The 24467-nt window shown below is 45.4% G+C and overlaps 1 protein-coding gene across 1 annotated transcript in view; it reads right to left on the bottom strand.

The window, feature by feature from the left end:
• Window positions 1-13137: 13137 nt before the first annotated feature.
• LOC134577442 (alpha-tectorin-like) overlaps window positions 13138-24467 on the bottom strand; it is a 60162-nt gene continuing 48832 nt past the window's right edge. Inside the window, exons 4-6 of the mRNA XM_063436174.1 lie at window positions 22615-22752; window positions 16087-16240; window positions 13138-14203 (exon numbers count right to left, since the gene is read on the bottom strand). Coding sequence (XP_063292244.1) covers window positions 14031-14203; window positions 16087-16240; window positions 22615-22752 — 465 coding nt within the window. The 3' untranslated portion in view covers window positions 13138-14030. The remainder of the gene's footprint in view (window positions 14204-16086; window positions 16241-22614; window positions 22753-24467) is intronic.

Here is a 24467-nt window from a genome sequence, read left to right as displayed (position 1 = left end):
ATGAGGAGTCTCATGAACTCCTGTGTCTGTCTCTAAGGATTTTTTTTCCTTGCCTTTCATCTTTTCTACACTTTCTATATTATTATACTATCCACTCCCATTCCTCTTAAAAGAGAAGTGATTGGTCACACACTTCTCACCTCGCTCCAATCCGTGTCTACCACCCCGGGTAGGCGGATTCAGTGACTGGTCTACGTTTTGGGAAGACGCACCTGAGAAAGTCCCACGGTTCTCGGGTGGCAGTCGAGCATTGTAGACGTTCCTGTTCAATTTTCCTTCTCTCTCTCTATATCTAGGACGCTGGTATAGGGGTAAAGGGACTATGGGACAGGATTTAGATAAGCCCAGCAAGGGCTGGTTAGCATGTGATTTAGTAGAGAACAGAGAGGGTGAAGAGATGGTTAAAGGTGTTGAGAAGATTGCAAAAGTATGTAAAATTGCTGTACCGACATGTGGAAGATTACAACCAGAAAGCTGGCGCAAGTTACTGGCAGAAATGAAAGGCAAGCTTACAGACAATGGTTTATTAAAGACTGCTGAAGCATGGTACAGAGTAGCGAAAGCTATTCAGTTAGAAGGTTGGGTTGAGGAAGAGATAAATCACAAAGGTGTGAAATTGTTTGTGTATCATAAGAATTGTGTTGCTGGGGTTTACCCTCAGCCAGCGCCCCAAAATGGCGCCCAGGGGATGTCTATCCCCAAGGTTCAGTCAGCAGTAGGTCATAGCCAGCTGACTATGTTCCCCACTCCCAATCCTCCCGAATCCCATCCCATCACCTCCCCTGTCTGCCCGGTCCTGAATTCTGATGGATCCTTCTTTACCCCTTCCCCGTCTCTAACAGTCCCATCATCCTCATCCATCCCGACGCTACCTTCCATGCCTAATCCTAACATTTCATCTGCCATTTCCTCCCTGCAATCCCTCTCCGTAACTAATCCCCTCCCATCAGCATCCGCCCAACTAACTACCCCTCCCTCCCTTGCTCCGACTCCTCCTTCTGCACCCATCCCCACCAATCCCGTCCTGTCTCCTCCCATAACCAGCTCCACCCCAGTCCAATACCCTACCTCCTTAAATGTACCTACCCACCCTACTCTACTGCCCTCCCCTGCCTGGCCCTACCCCTTCCCATATCCCATGGCCCTGCCCTACCCCGGTTACCCTCCCTTTCCCCAAGCCACTCCCCAGGTTCCGGTCATGCCCAGTCCGGCTCAGTCTGCCCCGGAAGTGCCCATATCAAACATGGCCGCCACTTCTTCCCTTAATCCTAATGCAACTCCTTTTCCCGCCTCCAATATGGCGGCCCCCAGTTCAGCCCTGATGCCGGTAATCCCCGGTGACTACCTGTCCCCAGGTTATGACTCGCTAGCCACCCCTGCATCTGGGGCTCCTTCCCATCCCCCGATCCTTTCACCTCACGCGGGCCCTGCACCACGTAAGAGAGCCAATATCATAGAATTCGATGACGAAGAGGAGGACAGGGTCTCCCATGTCTCATCGGAGGTTGCTGCGGGAGCCTCAGCTCATCGTTCTATCGATGATCCTTTCGGCCACAAGGGTCGGGGAGAACGGGCCCCTCCTAAGTATGTTGCTTTTAACCCCACTCAAGCTAGTGCTTTAATGAAATCCCTCCCTGACCCAGAAAAGCAGCCTATGCCCTTTTACCGAGGGATAGTTCAAATCCAAAAGACTTATTCCGCCGCATGGCGTGATCTACTGAGCATTTGTGCTATTAAAGCAGGGGATGCATATTGGCCAAGCATGGCCGGACACCTCAGTACAGATCTGCTCGGCAGTGACATTGATTACCCCTCCGGAGTAACTTTTTGCAACCAATTAAGAGATTGGGCTAAGGACAAACTTGCAGATCAGGCTGCTGGCCTTACTGATGTTATACAAGATAAAGGAGAATCAGTGGAAAGGTTTCATGCAAGACTGTATCAAATGTTCACAGATTTGGGGTTTGATCTTACTGACAAGATTCATTCACAAATGCTGTCCGGTGCTTTTGTCCAAGGTGTTAAAGACCCAATACGCAAGGGAATTATTGCTGCCCGCCCTGAATATAAGGTTGTTCCCCTGGATACTTTACTCCTAGTTGCTAGGGGCCTAGAGTCTGCCCAGACCCCCAGAAGGCCAAGCTCTGCTCCTCTTATGGTGGCACGCACTACCCCTATTCCCAAGGGTACCAGACCAGAGGATGGTGTTTGTTTTAATTGCAAGGTCAAAGGGCATTTTAAAAGTGATTGCCCGGAACCCAGGAGAGAGCCAAGAAAGCCATCCAGGCCTGCCCCGGCCCCCAAGGCCGAGAAAGAGGTTCCGATAATTGAGGAACCCGATGATTAGGAAATTGGCAAGCCTGTGTCTGTAACCCCTGTAATGGCAGTGTCTACAGGGGATAAGGGGGGGGCACTTGCCACAGTGACTTTGCCCATTGAAGGCCACCCTACCACATTTCTAGTTGACACAGGTACAGCCCGTAGTGTTCTGCGAGAACAAGACCTGCCAGACCCATCCTTTCTGTCAAATATTGATGTCTCTTGTGTTGGAGTAGATGGCCAGCCAAGACATAGCCCTTTAACTACTCCACTACGAGTTGGCTCTAGCCTGCTTGCTCGCTTTGTGGTATCCTCCACATGCCCAATTAACCTGTTAGGTGCTGATGTTCTCTCACGCCTGCAAGCATCCATCACCTTCACCCCGGATGGGCAGGTAGAAATGTCCACACCTCTATCTGAATCAGACACCTCAGCCTTGTGCTCCTTGCCTCTAATGCTGCATTTAGAAAAGCCCCGTGAGAAAGCAGCAGAATTAAGGTCCAATTTCCCAGAGGTATTAAAAACACAGGTGCCCGCCAAGTTATGGTCCTCAGGCCCAGAGGACATAGGTCACCTAAATGTTCCCCCTGTGGTGGTAAAGCTTATTCCAGGAGCTAAGTTACCAAGAAAACCACAATATCCATTAAAACCAGCACAGGCTGCTGCCATCTCTACCCACATCAAGGCACTCTTGGAGAAGGGTGCCCTGGTGAAATGTAAATCTGAATGCAACACCCCATTATTCCCTGTGAAAAAGAAAACTCCAAAAGGTGAGCCAGAGAAGTACAGGATGGTTCAGGATCTCCGTGCTGTCAATGAAGCTACCGTCCTGGACACCCCTCTTGTACCAAATCCCCATACTCTGCTCTCTGGAGTCCCACCATCTGCAAAATTTTTCACAGTCATTGACCTAGCAAATGCTTTTTTCAGTGTCCCACTGGACCCATCCTGCCAATACCTGTTTGCTTTCACCCATGAGATGCAACAGTATACCTGGACTGTCATGCCCCAAGGGGCACAAAATTCACCAAGTCAATTTGCAAAGGCCATGGCCACCATCCTTGACCCATGGCAAGCTGAGCACCCAGAAGTTGTTCTGCTCCAGTATGTGGATGATTTGCTGCTCTGTGGAGATGATATACCCACTACTGAAAAGTGCTCAATTAGTCTTCTTTGTTATTTGGCAGAACAAGGATGCAAAGCTTCGCTCATCAAGCTACAGTTCTGCCAACCCTCAGTAATTTTCCTTGGACATTGCCTATCTCAAGGTACCAGACATCTTACTCGGGACCGGGTAAGAGCTGTACTGGATATTCCAACTCCAAGGACTTCAAAATCTCTCCATGCCTTCCTAGGCCTCATTTCCTACTGCAGAGCATGGATCCCAGAAGCCTCCCTGCTCATGCAACCTCTCTATGACGCACTTAAGTCTGACCCTTTCTGTTTGACTAATGAAGCTCTGGACAATTTCAATGCTCTCAAACGTGCCATTGCTTCTGCTCCTGCCTTGGGCCTACCTGACTACTCCAAACCTTTCAAATTATTTGTCTCTGAAAGACAAGCCACGCAACAGGAGTTCTCACCCAAACTAATGACTTAAGAGGCCGCCAGAGGCCTATTGGATATTTCTCATGTCAACTGGACATTGTGGCCAGAGGGACTCCTTCCTGTCTCAGGGCTGTTTTTGCTGCAAGAGAGCTCATAGAAAGAACCTCAGACCTGGTCCTTGGCCACCCTCTGGTTGTTTTGGCCCCTCATGACATTTCTGCCATCATCAACCAAGTCCAGCTCAAGCACGTGTCTCCAGCCAGACACCTACGCCTCCAGTGCCATCTTCTTCTACCTGACAACATTTCCATCCAAAGATGTCAAGTTCTTAACCCATCCACTCTTCTTCCACTCCCTGAGGGGGGTATCTATTATGGATTTTTCACAGATGAAACCTACATTTACCTGCTTTGTGGATGTATCAAGAAAGTCATGCATCCACATTTGACATTTTATGAAGATGAGAAGCCTCTCTGTGAAGGCCCAGATTACGCCTTCTGTACCATGTGGTACAAACCAAACATTACTCCCGAACCTTGCTATGAAGATGAGCTTTACCACTGGACTGATGTGAAGCTCACTGCTCAAGATTTCTATTGTGACTCTGAAGGCAATAGCATGGTCTTGGTCCAACTACCTCAACAACTTAACTACCTCTACCGCCATTGGGATACTGCTATCCCACATATTCCTGTTACCAAATTGAAGACAAGGTCGTGGAATGATCTTGGGCCCATGGCAAAGTTATGGGCCACCATGGATGAAGAACAGCTACAGGAAAATGGTATTGTCAAATACCCAACAACCGACCTTCTGGAAGCATGGCCACGCCACTTCCTAGAAAAAGAATTTCAAGATCTAGTCATAGTGAATGATTATGACCCCGAAACACCTCATGACTGTTTTGAACAGATGAAAATGGAGACAGTGCACCTACCAACTGTGCATGAGAATCCATTACTAGATCCAGATTTTACCCTGTTTGTGGACGGCTCAAGATATGCTGATGAAGAAGGAAGATATCATACAGGATATGCCGTAACCACAACAGATGAAGTTATCAAATCATCATCCTTACCGCCAGCAATGTCTGCGCAAGAAGCTGAATTACAGGCTCTGACTTCAGCATGCAAAATTTCCGAAGGAAAACGTGCCAACATCTATACAGATTCAAGATATGCTCTGGGCGTGGCACATGACTTCGGCCTAATTTGGAAGACAAGAGGATTTCTTACCACCGCCGGTACACCAGTCAAACATAGTACTGCAATCAAGGAGCTAATGGATGCCCTCCTACTCCCTAAAGAAGTGGCCGTTTTGAAGGTAAAGGCCCATGGGAAATTGGATACAGATGAAGCAAAGGGCAACCATTTGGCTGATCAGGCTGCTAAGCTAGCAGCCAGGGATCTGCAGGAAGTGGATGAAGAAGTGTCCGGACAAGAAGAAGAAGAAGTCCCTATTTTTGCTCTGCAAACTCTTCCTACTGATTTGCGAATTTTGCGAGAACAGCAAGCTGCAGTCACTCCTGAAGAAATCCAGAAATGGAAAAAGAAAGGAGCTGTCCAAAAGGACGGAGTATATTACAACAACTTCAAATTTTGTCTTCCAAAAAATTTATATCCAGCAGTTGTCCAATGGGCACATGGGCCTGCACACCTGTCAAAGGAATTGATGGCCGCCCTCATACAGAAGTATTATGAAGCACCCGGAATCACAACATTGATCAGCAGCTTCTGTAAGGCCTGTGTCATTTGTGCAAAATGCAATCCAGGAAGACCAATCAAGGTGCCTGCAAAACACCTGGCAAAGCCCATGTACCCCTTCCAGCGAATTCAAATTGACCACATCCAAATGCCCAAGAGTGGGCCCCATGAATATGCACTAGTCATAGTGGACATGTTCTCAGGATGGCCAGAGGCCTACCCAGTGGCCAATATCACTGCAAAAACAACCGCAAGACGCCTACTTACAGAGATAGTATGTAGGTTCGGACTCCCAGAAGTCATTGAAAGTGATCAAGGCCCAGCCTTTACAGCAACAGTGACTAAAGAAATTTGGACTGCTCTAGGGGTAACCCTAGCCTTCCACACCCCTTACCACCCACAAAGTAGTGGTAAAGTAGAGCGCATGAATGGCACTCTAAAAGCCAGAATGTTAAAAATGTCACAAGAAACAAAAATGCCCTGGCCAGAAAGCCTGTCAATAGCTTTATTTAGCGTTAGGCACACACCTAGAGGGAAGCATTCACTGTCCCCATATGAGATTCTATTTGGGACAGCACCCAGACTAGGTTGTTATTATCCGCAGCAGTTACAGCTCCAATCAGATGTTTTAGTAGATTATGTAACTGAACTTGCAAGTGCCTTGAACAAAATACATGCCCAAGTTTTCTCTTCAATTCCAGATCCCGAATTGGATACAGGTACCCATAACCTGCTTCCCGGAGATTGGGTTCTGGTCAAGAAATTTGTGCGGAAAAATACCCTGGAACCAAGATTTGACGGTCCATTCCAAGTTCTCCTGATTACCGCAACCTCCGTCAAACTGGCCGGTAGGCCAAATTGGATCCACGCTTCCCACTGCAAGAAATCTCCAGCCCCCGAGGAAGCAGATACCGCACAAGCATGTACCTCTGGTACACCTTCTCCTTAATTAGCCTCATAAAGGCCCAACAAGTAGCCATCACCAAAGATATTAGTGGGTATACCTTCTGGTACAATTCATCATGCACCCATGTGGCTACTTACACCTTTGACTATTGTGATATTGTAGAATGCCCGTTCCCCACATCACAAATCCAGAGTATCTACAGAGATATCCCTCATTCAAAAGATCCATATGTTTGTGTAGTTGACAAGCAATGGGGGCACAATTGTAACCATTGGGGGGCGGCGGGATGGAATGCCGGGCCTGCCTGGGGTTACAAACCAAAAAGTGCCTTATCTAAAGTAGATGATCAAGGTAGATCCCTTCTCCAGAGAATGACTTTGAGAAAGCCTGGGGGGGGTACACCAATGAAATTAATCCTTAACATTGAGCATCCAAGCCCAACGGATGCAGACCAGTATGTGATGGGAATGTATTGGAAAAAGGGTTCCTACCGTAAATTAGGGCATTTCTTCTTAAAAGATATGTGCAACTCTTCTGAGTGGCAAGGGGCCACCCATATGGTCCCTAACCCATTAAAACCTCATATCCAGACCTTTCAAGACATGATGGCCATTGCTAACCCCACCTTTGAAGATACCATGGCCGCTGAAACAGGTTTTAATGATGTAAATTTATGGTTAGAATGGATGAAATATAATGCCAATAAGCATAATAAGACTGCATGCTATGTGTGTGGTGGTGCCCGGCCTCACCTGGGTACTGTACCTCTAATCCTGCCAGTAGATGTAGAGGAATGTGTTTTAAGCCTTTTTGCCTATCACTATGATTTTAACAGGTCCATATGTATTGCATGGACAAAGGAGTATCCTCTCCTAACAAAGGATGTTAAACCCCCAGATGGAATTACCGTGTATAAAGGTAATTACACTTGTTATGCTAATTATGATGGAATTGGTAAATTCTTGGGTAACTTCTCTAAGGGGTATTGTGCTACCTACAGAAGTGTCTCTATGAACTTGTTGCAGTTTCACACCAGGTCATTAGGGGATATTTACTGGTTGTGTGGGGATTTACAGCTAAGATCCAGAATGGACAAGGAGTGGTGGGGGGAGTGTACTTTGGCTAAAGCTATTATGCCTATACATATCATCTCTGACACACACCTCGTCACCCATGAGTCCAGACACACTAAGGTTAAGCGTGACGCCCCAGTGAAAGGAAGTTTTGATCCTCATGTGTATATTGATGCCATTGGAGTGCCTAGGGGGGTGCCCAATGAGTTTAAAGCAAGAGATGAAGTTGCTGCAGGATTTGAATCACTTTTTGCCATAGTTACCACAAACAAGAATTTAAATTGGATAAATTACATTTATTATAATCAACAGCGTTTTGTTAATTATACCAGAGACGCCCTCCAGGGATTGGCCGAACAGTTGCAGGCCACATCCCAAATGGCTTTTCAGAATAGAATGGCCCTAGATATGATCTTAGCCGAAAAAGGAGGGGTTTGTAAAATTTTGCCCGACACCATGACATGTTGTACCTATATCCCAGAAAACACAGGCCCTAATGGTAAAGTTACATTAGCCATAGAGAAATTGAATGACCTGTCTGAAGAGTTAAAAAGGAATTCTGGGATAAAAGATCCCTGGGAAAGATGGTTTGGTTGGATGACAGGATGGCAAAAGGCTTTAATGCATATTGGTATGGCTATACTAATTTTTCTTTTTATCTTTGCTCTTCTCTTTTGTTGTATCCTCCCATGTCTGAGAAAATCCCTCATGAAGACTGTTGACCAAGCGGCACCCACTTTCACCCATCTCGAAGTTGATGACCAAGATTTCCAAGACATCAACTCACCCTGTCTGCCGCTGCAAACAATCCCTTTTGTTGATAAAGTGCAGGAATTCTAGGAAGGGACTAGCTTAGGGACAGCATCTGTCAGTGAATGGTAAAGGCCCCGTGTGGAGAAGTGGTGGGTTAGCCGCCATGGGACACCCATGGGTGTGAAGTGTTCGAGAGCCATACTGACGGATGAGTCAGCCTATCAGGGTCAGATCTAGGGACAGTCTTGCACTTTGCATTAACACCTAGCTAGCGGCCACGGGGTTTCTGTGCCTTTGGGTTAACACGTCTTCCTGGTACTAACTTAATAAAGTTTTATCTCTTAGAATCTAACATTTCATAGGGGGGACTGATGTGGGATTATTTAAAAATCCTTATTGTACTTGTATTCAATTATTGCACTAACTCCATTTTAACTTTATACTGTGACAATCCTCCATTTTGTCCTCCTAACCTGACTTCTTCAATCCTCCATTTTGTCCTCATAACCTAACTTGTTCATTTTAAAACTACCTTACATGACAGAATTTCCCAGCACATCTAATACAATAGACAAAGACTGTATTTTCTATAAAGACATGATTAACACAGGAATTGCTGACTTTTCCTTAAACTTGCAACATAGTATAATTTGAAGGCCATGAGAACACAGTAGTAATGAAATGTTCTATTCATAAGAGACCTTGCACCTGGCCACGAGGCCTGAGATCACCGACCGTGTAAAATGACGCTCAAGACCCCCTTGTCCCCACCCGTGTCCAGAACAATCCCACCTCTTGGTGGGTGGACACGGGACTAACCTCTTAGTTTTTGAGCCAATTAATAATATTGATAGGAGGACACTAATCCCGACACTTAACAATTAATCCAATTAATGATGTTTATTTGCTGATATTCTAATAATCAATGATGACGTAAAATGTCTCTTAAAAGGGCCTGCGCGTCCGCTTTTTAATCACTTGCCAATAAATTTTCTCGAAGTTATTTTAACCTGAACCTTGTGTGTCAGACTTAATTACTTCAGCGTATATACGCAATTTAATTTTATTGATTTGGACAGGAACAGATAGACATTTAAAAATTTTGGTTTACTGCTAAAAAGTACCATAACAGAGGCACCAAGGGCACTTTAAAGGGGAGTCCAGTAGTCCTCACCACACCTGGTGAGAGTGTTCAGAAAGGGCTCATCGGGGATGGATCCGCTGTGACTTATACCGTATAGCAGTTAAAATACCACACCCTCTGCACCCTCTGGGAGAGTTGATTCTATCGCCCAATGAGCTTCTTAGGGAGACACCTGTCTAATGAGTGATTGAGTCACTGGTTAGCTATCTTCATTAACTTTCTTGCCTGATTTTAAATGTGTGCTGTTTGGATGATATGAATTATTTAAATACATATTGCTAGAAACATTAGAAATATATATTGCTTATGTGGCTGATAGGAATGTTCCTGGACATGTGACCACTAATAACCATGGTAGCTCTGACGTGTATACAAACTTTTTTATTTTAAACCTGGTCATTGCAGGTGGTATTTATATTTAAAAGATCAGATCTTATATCCCTTTAAAACCAATGTAACCTAAATATAGAGCTTTTATTGTGAGTTCAAAAACATCAAAACATTCTATCTCTTCTCATCCACTGCACCTTATCAGACTACCTACCACTTAAGGTGTTACTTACAAGTACTATTAGTAAATATGCTGATATAAGGAGGAGGAAGGTGAGCTGTATAGTGTGATCTTCATGTAGACACCATACCACAGCTCTCCTCTCCATCAACTTCTATAAGGACTGGGAGGGAGGTCTGTGCAAAGGGACACCTTAACACCAATCCCAGAATAGACTTACCAGGGCACATTTATCAGATAAACCGTTATGTGGAACCAATTCTCTTGATATCAGCAGATAATGGCTTATTAGATGAAACTGGTGCAAGCAACACCAAAAATGGGTCTTTGTGATACAACTCTTTTATCTCTGCGCATTATATGGTGCGACCCAGGCAGAGGAGCTTTAGGTCTTCAAACATGTAGGTTATCTGGGAATACAGGCAGAGGAGCTTTAGGTCTTCAAACATGTAGGTTATCTGGGAATACAGACCAGTTGAAATACATAATAGTGATGAAATGTATTAACAATTGGAGTAGATTTTCTTATTCCATCTTCTGCAACAATCATAACCACAAATCTATATTAATTTCTACAAGCCGGAACCATATGTAATAATAAAATAAAGTTTTAAACTTATTAAGAGTAAGGTAGTAATGATTCACTAACTTAAATGTGGCTAAAATTGCTCATATAATCAGAGACCTATTGTGACCTTAACCAGCAGCCAGTGACCTTGAAGGCACAACTGGGTATCTTCAAACCTCTTACATGAACCAAGACACCCCATGTCCTCATGCCTGCACGTGCTTGCAGGCCAAAGTGGTCTTCAATCAGTCATTAGAGACCACCACAGTCTCGGTTTATAAACATTTTTATTTGAACAGAATGTTATAATGTCTGAAACCTGCAATGTTGGGGTCTTTAAGGGCTTGGAGACCCTACAATCCAAATTGGTGGTAGAATTGGATTCTACATCCTCGAGTAATCTAACCTCCAAGCATTTTGTTTCTCATAAAGAAATGGGTAAATAATTGTAAAAAGGATATTGTAATAAGGATATTAAGGATATTTATCATGATGAAACATTACAAACTTCAGACCTAGTCTCCCCCATATTTTAATTAGTGTTGGAAAAGGTACTCCAATCACAATGAATAAAATGACCCCTCTATAAATGTGTCCAGCTATACATTCTCTCAACTAAAAATGTAAACAAATCTTACTTTTACAGCAGTAGATGTTATTCTTTAACAGGAGGCATAACTTAAAGAAAGTCTGGTCGTTTTTACAATTTGTGCCTTTGAGTGGAAAATTTATATTAAAAAAAGTGCATTTTAAATATGAGCAAAATCACTTTTACTGCAACTGCAATTGTGCCAAAAATGTCCTGTATTTGGATATCATGGCTGCAATCCAAATAATGTTTTCAATGTCTCGTATGAAACCTATGGAACATTGTTTTAAATAAATTGCCGTTCCTTCAAAAACGGTCTCACAAACCATAGCAAACATACAAGTTTATCAAACATTATAAGAAAAGGTGCAGGCTTGGTTAAGCAGGACGTCAATCTATAGGTTATAACACTAAAGATATACATGTGGTTATACAGAAACTATGTTGGACACATCGAGAGCAGCTTCTGTATTAAGCTGAGAGACATACTGCCACGGGGTGAGACATACTGCGATAGGGTGAGACATACTGCCACGGGGTGAGACATACTGCGATAGGGTGAGACATACTGCCACGGGATGAGACATACTGCCACGGGGTGAGACATACTGCGATAGGGTGAGATATACTGCCACGGGATGAGACATACTGCCACGGGGTGAGACATACTGCCACGGGGTGAGACATACTGCGATAGGGTGAGACATACTGCCACGGGATGAGACATACTGCCACGGGGTGAGACATACTGCGATAGGGTGAGATATACTGCCACGGGATGAGACATACTGCCACGGGGTGAGACATACTGCCACGGGGTGAGACATACTGCCACGGGGTGAGACATACTGCCAGGGGGTGAGACATACTGCCACGGGGTGAGACATACTGCCACGGGATGAGACATACTGCCAGGGGGTGAGACATACTGCCACGGGGTGAGACATACTGCCACGGGGTGAGACATACTGCCACGGGGTGAGACATACTGCGATAGGGTGAGATATACTGCCACGGGGTGAGACATACTGCCACGGGGTGAGACATACTGCGATAGGGTGAGATATACTGCCACGGGATGAGACATACTGCCAGGGGGTGAGACATACTGCCACGGGGTGAGACATACTGCCACAGGGTGAGACATACTGCCACGGGGTGAGACATACTGCGATAGGGTGAGATATACTGCCACGGGGTGAGACATACTGCCACGGGGTGAGACATACTGCGATAGGGTGAGACATACTGCCACGGGATGAGACATACTGCCACGGGGTGAGACATACTGCGATAGGGTGAGATATACTGCCATTGGGTGAGATATACTGCCACGGGGTGAGACATACTGCGATAGGGTGAGATATACTGCCATTGGGTGAGATATACTGCCACGGGGTGAGACATACTGCGATAGGGTGAGATATACTGCCACGGGATGAGACATACTGCCACGGGGTGAGACATACTGCGATAGGGTGAGATATACTGCCATTGGGTGAGATATACTGCCACGGGGTGAGACATACTGCGATAGGGTGAGATATACTGCCATTGGGTGAGATATACTGCCACGGGGTGAGACATACTGCGATAGGGTGAGATATACTGCCACGGGATGAGACATACTGCCACGGGGTGAGACATACTGCGATAGGGTGAGATATACTGCCATTGGGTGAGATATACTGCCATTGGGTGAGACATACTGCGATAGGGTGAGATATACTGCCATTGGGTGAGACATACTGCGATAGGGTGAGATATACTGCCATTGGGTGAGATATACTGCCACGGGGTGAGACATACTGCGATAGGGTGAGATATACTGCCATTGGGTGAGATATACTGCCATTGGGTGAGACATACTGCGATAGGGTGAGATATACTGCCATTGGGTGAGATATACTGCCACGGGGTGAGACATACTGCGATAGGGTGAGATATACTGCCATTGGGTGAGATATACTGCCATTGGGTGAGACATATGGTGGACACTTGGCATGAAAGTAAGTTGCACAGTTCAAGGAAAACAATATTTAATGAGGAAAGCATGATGTCACGCTTAGAAACTATGACGAGGATCAATCAATAACCTGAATAATAGCAAATCTATCGTATCTGTCTATAAACTGTCAGAAGACAAATTAAATCTGTATCCTGGCTGCGTTCTTACATTATAATGTCATTCTTGAAAGTCGATGAAAAATTGCCAATAAGAACAATTAGATTAACTGAAAAGGAGTCTCTTTATAATCATTCATTATTATTAATAGAATTTATATAGCGCCAACATGTTCTGCAGCGCTGTACAATTATAAAATGGGAATATTTGAGAACAAGTAATTAACATACAGAATATATGAGACGAGAGGTGATGAAGGCCCTGCTCATACGAGGCTACGATCTATGACAATGACTCATATTGCCATGGTGGTATCTTGTTAGAGCTTTGACCTAATATTGGCTTGGCTTACAAGTCACTCTCGATGTCACACAATGGTACCAACTAAACCCAGACGACTTTATCTCCTGTGTGCAGCTGTTTGTTGATAGTTTGGTCCAGGAAAGCAGTAGCCGGGCTGGTCGGTGATACCTTTTAGGAGACAAACCCATTAGTCTGTCATAGACGTTTACCGGATTTTTATAACTTGTGAAAATCATGTCCCCCAATAAGTATTTGAAGTGAAGATTTATTATATGTGTTTGCTAAAAGGTATCACCATTCACACCTTGCTCACTCATGTGCAACAGTATACTCTCTATGAGCAGATACAAAACTGTGACAAACCAACCAGCCGGGTGCAGAGACGGACAGAGACGGAGAGAAGGGACAGAAAAAGCCGACAGGCTGCAAGGAAGAAAAGCAAGCAGGTAAAACGACTCAATACACGTCTTATTCCCAACATTGGGATCTAACAGTCTTCTTCGTCGATTTGGCACATGAAGTGTTTCCCTGATGGAACACAAATCAGGTTCTCAGGACAGGGCATGGGGTCGCAATCCATCGTCCCATCGTGTTTGCAGATACATTTGGTGCTGCATGTGTCGTCCCTCCACACAGACTGTCCGAACTGCATGTAACTGGCTGAATTAGGAAACAAATACAGGAAATGTTACGAATGTTTGTATGTTTATTGATAGGAAATGAATTGTTTTCATTATATTAACCTATACCGGTATTGCATACTGAGACATGGATTTAATAACATATAATATCCTCTATCTACAAATACCTTGACAGGTCATCCTCGATGGTGGGAGGGGGGCAAGGGAATAGAGGTGAAGTGCTAATTAAAGGCTCACAGGTGTAATTAGTAATCTGGAGATACCTCGCCTAACTCTCACCTGCACTACCAGAGAAAACGTGACATAGATACAGGTAAATAAAGGGTTAAAATGCCTTTGCCTTAGTTAAAGGACCACTATAATGCCAGGAAAACATACTCGTTTTCCTGGCTCTAGGGGGAGGAAGGGTTAAACTTACCTCTTTCTCCAGCGCCGGGCGGGGAGCTTTCCTCCTCCTCTCTTCCCCCATAGCGATGTCATCGGCTGAGTGCGCATGCGCAGCAGGAGCCGCACGTGCATTCAGCCAGTCCATAAGAAAGCATTCTCAATGCTTTCCTATGGACGCTGGCGTCTTCTCACTTTGAAAATCACAGTGAGAAGCGCGGAAGTGCCTCTAGCGGCTGTCAATGAGACAACCACTAGAGGCTCTAGAGGCTGGATTAACCCTAAGGTAAACATAGCAGTTTCTCTGAAACTGCTATGTTTACAGAAAAAAGGGTTAACCCTAGCTGGACCTGGCACCCAGACCACTTCATTAAGCTGAAGTGGTCTGGGTGCCTAGAGTGGTCCTTTAAGTCTTTCCACGTTTGCAGGGTTTAAATGTATGAATTCTCTCCCCTGTCTGCTGTCTGTTGAAAGTCCAATCTCCCTTTTTATTCTCACAGGTCAAGCTGACACAGAGACACTCAGACAGCATATTTCAGAGATAGGACGTGCTAGACATGCGCAGCAGATTTACAGCAATACGTAATGTTATATGAGAATATTATACTGTTTGCCCTGAAAATGCTATGATTGGTTGATATCGTCTTCTGTTGGATACACTCCTATGAAAGCTGTACCCGTATTAAAGAAAGCTGTTATTCTCTTGAACTTTATCTGACTGGCGTGTGCATTGATTGTTCATTGCAGTGAACATACATAGAAAAGAGGAACAGAATGGGTTAATGCATAAGTCCACAGACCCTGCATAAGGTTACAGACCCTGTAAAATGTTGCAGCCTAACATTTATATTGTGTGTTTGTGTGTTTATGGTTAATGAGATGTGTGTTTACACACTCAGCTATTCATTGAAACACAGAATGTGTTATATGACTCGCACAGACAGAACACGGCTCTGGAACACAGCCCTAGAACACAACTATGGAACACAGCCCTGGAACAGAGCCCTGGAACACAGCCCTGGAACACAGCCCTGGAACACAGCCCAGGAACACAGCTCAGGAACACAGCTCAGGAACACAACTATGGAACATAGCCCTGGAACACAGCCCTGGAACACAGCCCTGGAACACAACCCTAGAACACAGCCCTAGAACACAGCTCTGGAATACAGCCCTGGAATACAGCCCTGGAACACAGCCCTGGAACACAGCCTTGGAACACAGCTCTAGAACACAGCTCTGGAACACAGCCCTAGAACACAGCTCTGGGACAGAGTCCTAGAACACAGCTCTGGGACAGAGTCCTAGAACACAGCTCTGGAACACAGCCCTAGAACACAGCTCTGGGACAGAGTCATAGAACACAGCTCTGGGACAGAGTCCTAGAACACAGCTCTGGAACACACCCCTGGAACACAGCTCTGGAACACAGCTCACAATAAGCTTAATCAGGTTTGTTTCTGGAAGTTGAGCAACTTGGAGAAATAATCAAAACATTTCCATATTGAACTTCCCTACCTTCGAAAATGCATCCTCCTGGCATTTTGAATTCATCCACTTGGAATATCCATCGGCCGGGAGTCTCCACGTTACTACTAGTCTTGACGTTAAGGATGTGATCGGTCTGGGAGCCCGGAATGCTGAAGTGGTTGCCTTTAGTATTGAATCCAGCCTGTAGGAATTCAGAGCATTATCATTTCCACTCAACAAATAAAATATTAAACAGATAATTTAACCAGTAATCCATCTCTTATCTTAATGGGACACTCCACTGCCCAAGTACAAAACAAATAAAAATCACTGGTGAGTAAATATACCCCCAATTAAACAGCCATGCATTTAATTACAGCTTTTTTCATGAGGGGTAAATATAAAACAGCCATTAAAAGTCCTCCCTTTCTAACCCCGCCCAGACTTTCCAATGCAGCTCAATGAGAAATCTTTGTAAGACAGGTGCTCTGGGCAATTTCTGTCTCTTGAGTTTATCTTCACCAAGCTAAACTGTGATAAAGTGAAGGCAGAGAGGCCATTTAACCCCAGGGGGAGTACGTGTAGTTTGTGTTTTGCACAACACAAACCAAAGTTTAGTTATGGGCCCCTGGGGTGGAGCATTTGGAGAGCAGGATGGGCCAGGGCTCCACTCCGCAGTTTATACACAACTGGGAGAAATAAGGTCCAGGCCAGAGTTTTTTGGAACTGTCTCCAACCCACTGCTCAGCTGCAGATAATCAGCTGCAGCAGTGGGAATAAACCCCTCCCTGCTAGGCAGGTAAAGGGGGGATTGCTGGCTTCCTCCCTGAAAGCAGGTAGGAGAGAGGCTGTTCTCTCCAGTGAGAGAGTCAAGGAGACTAGGCACTGGGAGTGCAGAAAGGAAGCAGTCAAGGCTGGCTTGGAGCACTGGGAGTGCAGAAGGAAAGCAGTCAAGGCTGGCTTGGAGCACTGGGAGTGCAGAAAGGAAGCAGTCAAGGCTGGCTTGGAGCACTAGGAGTGCAGAAGGAAGCAGTCAAGGCTGGCTTGGAGCACTGGGAGTGCAGAAAGGAAAGCAGTCAAGACTGGCCTGGAGCACTGGGAGTGCAGAAAGGAAAGCAGTCAAGGCTGGCCTGGAGCACTGGGAGTGCAGAAAGGAAAGCAGTCAAGGCTGGCCTGGAGCACTGGGAGTGCAGAAAGGAAAGCAGTCAAGGCTGGCCTGGAGCACTGGGAGTGCAGAAAGGAAAGCAGTCAAGGCTGGCTTGGAGCACTAGGAGTGCAGAAGGAAGCAGTCAAGGCTGGCCTGGAGCACTGGGAGTGCAGAAAGGAAAGCAACAGGCTAGCTAGCAGAGTGTTGCTATCTAATAAGGTTGGTGCGATATGTTTTTGATAGTTTAACCCTGATAGAGAGGGATATTAAAAGTGAGTCAGTGCTCAGACGAGCTAGGTATTTGTTTAAAGGGGGAAGCTGTTATATTTATGTTTTAGTTGTGTTGCTGTGTGGACTTGCCAATAAAGTTGCCTGGATTATGTGAAAACCAAAGGACTGTGCCTGTTGTTTACCCTAGAGGACCGTGCTACCTGCTGACAAGGATCACAAAACAAACCAGGAAGTAACAGGACCGTCTGGATGACTGACAGCCAGGGAGGTGTAACAAGGTTAATTTATAAAAAGTGCTAATTAAAACTAAAATCTGCACTTTTTGTAAAATTATAAACGATGTTTGTACATGTTGATTAGGGTTCCCCATCATTTCGCTGTTTTACTATCCAGGGCTTTATGTCTCGTAGTCTCATATTGTATGTACTATTATTCATTGTGTATTTATGTCTCATAGTCTCGTATAGTATTGTGGCGAAAGTAACCTCGCCACTGGGTTTTGGAGAGGCCTGCTTGCCAGCCTCTTGCCCTGTGACTATGGCCCCTGGGGTGTATTGCCTTTAAAAAACACTATTTGTGCATATTGGGACTTAGCACAATGCCCCTTTCTAACATGTGGCGGCGGCCATCTTAAATTGTCCAGCAGTGTTTGCCATCGAGTGTATGGAACTGTTTTGGGCATGGGACCATGTGCACGGTGGGGCAAAAATAAGACTTCCAGGAAATTCTTGAACCAATCTGGGTGATTTTTGGATATATTGTTCACCCAGGTCGGGGCTATCAGGGGATGTGGGATATGTTGTCTTTTGGGGTACTTTTTGGAGTTTGTAAAAATGTATGTTTTTTTTTTTCTGCTTAGAGTTAATTGAGTTAGTCCATTGTCTTCGTTAATTATATCACCGGCAGAGGGGAGGGATTGTGTACATTATCTGGGAGTGTCTAACTGTAGAATACTGTTTTTGTTTTTTTTTAAATTCTTTATTTTTATTGTGCATGAGGTAACAACAGGCTTGTAGAGCCACAACAGCTGCTACAGGCTTTTTCATAACATTGTAATATTCGAAAGTGTGGCAGATTAAACAGCACATTTTACTTTTAGGAAAACATGAGAGTAACTAACTTTATAACATCGATGAGTTGGTTTAGACATGCTAAGCTAGACAAGTTTGCGTTCCTGAGGGGGTCAAACAGGTATACTTATGCCTTATTTACAACTGCTTGAGTGCTCGCTTTAGTTAAGGATCCAGAGGAGCCTGGCAGGAAAGAGAGAGACACAGAGTGGAAGGGGTGTCATAGTATCAGATTATTAACGTTATGGTTCAGACATAGCTGTAGGTTATTCAGTACAGTAAAGTCTCAGGTGATTTGCTTCAGGGATGTAAGTGACTGACTATGGTGGTCGAATAAGTGATCCAGCTCGCAGGTGACCGTGAGGCTGGCATAAACATAGAAACTAAAACTAAAATGGGCGGTGAGAGAGTGATGGCAGGCTAGTCAGCGATATTAAATAACTTCTTATTTCGTGCCTTGTATCCTAAGCATAATGAGTTTGGGTGCCCTAACGCTAGTACATAGTTATGTTAAATACCATGTGTATGCAATAGATAGTGTTAGATAAAACAAGAAAATGTCCGCTTGCATTAAACACTAGATAACAGCGATATCAAAAAAAAAAAAAAAAATGAAGAAAAAAAAAAAATAAAAAAAATTAAGCAGTATAAGCTTGCTTAGTTGAAACTCCAAGTTAGTAGGAGCTTTACCAGTCAGAGACCTGAGCACAGTCAGCCAATTCCCACGTCTGGGAAACCGAAGCCCTGGGAATAGGGGTTCAGGAAGGCAGCGTTTGTCCCAAAGCTGTGATATTTCTCCCTCCGGCCCCAGGCCGTATCGCTGGCTTGCAGTTGTTCGGCGTGTCTGCTTTCTGGGGAGGTGTATGGACGATCAGTCTCTGGGTGCCGGTCGGTGGTTGTCGGGACCGCTGAGTGGTAGGCAGGTCGGATCCTGTGCCGTGTCTTTGTCTCGGGTATGTCGTTATTTGAGGGGCCCGGCGCCCCTGCCTGCTTTTTTGAGGTTCGGCTCCATTCCAGTCTGGGGGTCGCTCTGAAGTTGCGAGGGGGGTACCTCTGTAGTTTACGCCGGGTGGCCGTGCGGATCCAAGCCACCGCCTCTCTCATTGCCCGGTTGTACAACTGTTTCTGGGCTTGGAGCTTCGCCCACAAGTAAGTGCTTAGTCGGTTCATGAACTCTTGTGCATACTTGGGTGGCTTTGTGAGTGTGCGTTTGGGCTGTGCCGCCATTTTGTTTGGGCCCCGTAGGTTTCACGTGGAGTTTAGTCTTTCCAAACCAGGAATCTGCTAGCTCGTTTCTCGCTTAAGTGTGCCGGGATATCCCACACCGGCGGGGGGGGGGGGGGGTAGGGCCTCAACGCCGCAGCGTTTTCCGCAGGTTGCTGGCGTGGAGGTCGGCCGCCACTCACACGTCTGCGCCCGTTGGTAGGCCGCAACTCCGCGTTTGCTTTAAAATGCCTCTCGGAGGTCTGGTTAGACACGTCCCGGGGTACTGCCGCTGCTCTGCTTTGCCAGGTTAGTGAGCTCGGTGTGATTTCGGTGTAAATTGTCGAGTTAGCTCACCTATTTGCAGGCCTTTACATGGAGCTCTGGTTCATTGCGACCAGTCAGCTCGGCATCCAGGCCCCGCCCCTGTACAATACTGTTTTGATTGGTTTTGTGTCCTGTGCTCCACAAGGTCCATGTGGGTGGTAACCTTGTGGGGAAAACTGTATAAAAGACAAACCCTCAGATCTGCTGAGTTCCTGTTTTACCCTCAACATAGAGCCTCGTCTCATGTGTGGGGGAAAAGGCTGCATTTACACTGGGGGATTGCTATACACTGTATACTCCCCTGGCTATAATCACTAAGCTCTTTTAAGAGCTTGTTCCTGCTACTCTCTTGGAGGAGAGGTTCACCCACTGGAACCTTGTCGTAGGTCCAGGGTGGGTAGAGGACGGCGAGTTCCTAGCCAAGCTGCAGAGGTTCATGGGATCTGCAGTGCTTATGGTGTCTGGTGCGGTGCTGATGGTCCTTGGTAAGCACTAGGAACATCGATTGACGGAGGGTCTGTCACAAGTAAGTACTATTATTCATTGTGTATTTGTCTCGTAGTCTCTTATAGTATATACCAGGGCCGCCATCAGGGGGTGACAACCATAACTGTTGTCACGGGCCCGGTGGCCCTGGGGGGCCCAGCCGCCCGGGCCCCACGTGTAGTGGCGGAACTGCCGCCGGTGCAGTTGCACCAGGGCCCGCACGCTGATGGGGCCTATTGGGTGGCCCACGCACTTAGGGCCACCCGATGGGCCCTGTATCTTCAGGGGCCCGGTCAGCGCGACCGGCCCCTTCAAAAAAATCTCAGCCGCAAAGTACTGCTGGGAGGAAGTGGCCGTCACTTCCTCCCAGCTCCCTCTGTGCCACACGGGAGGGAAGAAAGCCAGGCCGCGGGAGCCACGCCGACTCCCATCAGCCACAGCCTTCCACCTGCAAAAAAAAAGGTAAGCAAAATTAGCTGTATGTATGTTAGAATGTATCTATGTCTGTGTGTTTGTCTGTGTGTATGTCTGTCTGTATATATGCGTGTATGCCAGTATGAATGTATGTATGTGTGTATGGATGTCAGTGTCTGTATGAATGTATGTTTGTCAGTATGTCTGTATGTATGTTTGTATATATGTATGTATGCATGTCTGTGTGTATGTATGTGTAAGTCCTCATGCATGTGTGTCTGTATGTATGTTAGTATGTGTCTATCTGTCACTATGTATGCCTGTGTGTCTGTATATGTCTGTATGTATGTCTGTATCGTAACACACCACCTCTCTTCCAGGTAGGATTTTGTCACAGATCTTGTAACCACAGCCTTCTAGGGTAATGAAAGTCCAGGACACATCCAGCTCAGTTTTTCAGCTTTATTCAGTGAAATATATATATACAGGTGTTTCAAAAGTGAAAAATAAACAACACAAAATTCCTTGCTCTTGCTTGAGCACTTACTATACACAGCAAATCCCTATCTGGAATTGGGTGGCTTTCCCACTTGCCAATTTACAAAAAGTATAACTTCAAGACACCATTCCTCTGGCTTTTCCTCCTCACTCTGCAGCATGCTGATCCCTTCTTTTTAAAAGCCTGCTAGCTAATTGATCAGATACAGGTGAGGTGCAATTAGACATAAGTGGTACTACTAAGCAAAATAAAAGTTCTGGTCCGACTGTTACATAGCAGCTGGTGCTATTGGAGCACTGGCCCACCCTGCTCTCTAAGTGCTCCGCCCCAGGGACCCATACCGTGGTTTGCAGGGTACCAGTAATGCATCTTGCACACCTAACATCTCTCCCTGGGACATTTAACTCTCAAAGCTCAGGCTGCTGTTCAGTAAATCAGGCCTAATTTATATGCCATCAACTATCAAACCACATTTCCTCTCACAGTATGTATGTCAGAATGTCTGTATGTCTGTATGTATGTATCTATGTGTGTCTGTGTGTATGGATGTATGTCTGTATATATGCGTGTATGCCAGTATGAATGTATGTATGTGTGTATGGATGTCAGTGTCTGTATGAATGTATGTTTGTCAGTATGTCTGTATTTATATATGTATGTATGCCAGTATGAATGACTGTATGTGTAAATCCTCATGCATGTGTCTGTATGTTAGTATGTGTCTGTATATGTGTGTTTGTGTCAGTACGTATGCCTATATGTGTGTGTGTATGTTAGTATGTATCTTTGTGTGTGTGTGTGTTTTTGTGTGTGTGTGTGTGTGTGTATTCCTGTGGGCGGGATTTGGAGGCGGGCCCTGTGGGCGGGATTGGAGGCGGAGTTAGGGGCCCCAAAATTTCTGGTGGTGGCCCTGGTATATACTATTAATCATTGTGTATTTATTACCCATAGTCTCGTATTATATGTACTATTATTCATTGTGTATTTATTACCCATAGTCTCGTATTATATGTACTATTATTCATTGTGTATTTGTCTTGTAGTCTCGTATTGTATGTACTATGACTCATTGTGTATTTATGACTCGTAGTCTCGTATGTACTATTAATCATTGTGTATTTGTCTTGTAGTCCCGTATTGTATATACTATGACTCATTGTGCATTTATGTCTCATAGTCTCGTATTGTGTGGAGGTTACCTGTGCAGGAACACCACCAAGGCCTGTCAAGGGATCTCCACCGCTGGCTGTGCCTGTTGTCCACTGCATGTCACCATAGTTAAACATTACGATGGACCTGTGATTGTCGGTGGTGAGAATCGCTTGAAACGTGTTTGTCTGTAATTACACAGGAGATAGATTTATTTTATTTTTTTAAATTGTGCACTTTTATTATAGCAAATAACACAAGAAAAGGCCCTGGAGATTGTGTACGCATTGTGCTAGGACAATTAAATTAGGTCACATATTGTTAATGTGATACAGCTAAGGAAAGTAAGGAATACCATAACCACTAAGACCCCCTCTATAACACACTGTATAGCCCTCTGCATTACCCACTGTATAGCCCACTGTATATCCTGCTCTATACACTCTGTATAGCCCACTGTATATCCTGCTCTATACACTCTGTATAGCCCAGTGTTTAGCCCACTGTATAGCCCACTGTATATCCTGCTCTATACCCTCTGTATAGCCCACTGTATATCCTGCTCTATACAAACTGTATGACCTACTGTATATCCTGCTCTATGCCCACTGTATAACTCTCTGTATAACCCACTATATGACCCACTGTATAGCCCTTTGTATAGTTCTCTGTATAGCTTACTGTATTGATTATGTTGATAGGAGTACCCTGGCCCCATGTTCCATTATTTGGACAAACAGCTTTTCAATAGTTCGCCCCGTTAACCTATGGTGTCTGGTGCGGTGCTGATGGTCTCCGAGGGTCCTCTAGTGGTCAGTGATGACATCCGGGTCCTACAGAGCAGCAGGATTCGGAAATCGATCCCACCGACCTGTAACGGATCCCCTATACTCCGACTGAGTCCCGAGGTGAAATAGTGATTACAGCTCTGGCATTCCCAAAAATCAGTTGACATTTTATGAAGGGTACAAGAAGAATGTTCTATTATGGCCCAGTGTCCTGTTTATATACACAGACCAAAAGCATGGGGTCTTTATTCACAACAACAGTAAGCTCATCCAGGCGCCTCTGTGTCTGGGAGATAAGAGAGCCTGCTTTTTCTTAAACTAATTATCTTCCAGGCACTAGAGGTACAAAATATTATACAAAAAAAACTAAATACACAGAATACATATAGGTACCCCTACAAGGATTATATTTCCGGATAGCCTGGATCTGAGCACCCAATGTGTCCAACTAGCGTTCAGATACCACAAATACAGCGAATCGACACCGGGGTAAAGTTTTGACCGACCACACACGTGGCGTCTGCCCAAAGTAGTTCCAGAGAAAAAGTGGTAGCAGTCAGTCACTTTCAGGAGTTCCAAAATGAACAAAATATTGAACGGTTCTCCTGGCTCATAGGTAGTGATTGCTCGCCTGGTTTGTGCGAACAATGCTACCGAACAGTGCTCCCCTGTCTAGTCAGGAACAGAAGCAGGCGTCGACACAAGATCACCGAGGTTTGCACGGGGATGTATCTGAGTTTGACTTCCATACGCTCGACTACCAAGTGCCGCTGCCTGCGTTCGTAAGACAAGATTGTAACGGACCGTTTCAGCATACAAGGGGAAAAATGCGTTTAGGCGATAATCCCCTTTTCCATAGACAGGCACAGCTACTGCAGAACATCAGAACTCACGAGCTGGATACGAAATAACACTCCGAACTGGAACCACACGAACACTGGAACAGCTGAACAAGAAAAGCAGACATCGGCTTACACTCTTGGCAGTCAGCTTACAATCCCATTCCCCCAAAGACCGAGACGACACATCGCTTTCAGGGTTAAGCAAGAACTCTAGACTGGGACACCCAGTCTGGCTTTTATTTCCAACTCACACATACAGGCCACACCCAGGGG

The sequence above is a fragment of the Pelobates fuscus genome, chromosome 11, assembly GCF_036172605.1.
Source record: "Pelobates fuscus isolate aPelFus1 chromosome 11, aPelFus1.pri, whole genome shotgun sequence".
Lineage (NCBI taxonomy): Eukaryota > Metazoa > Chordata > Amphibia > Anura > Pelobatidae > Pelobates > Pelobates fuscus.
This window is presented reverse-complemented; position numbering and strand designations above follow the sequence as displayed.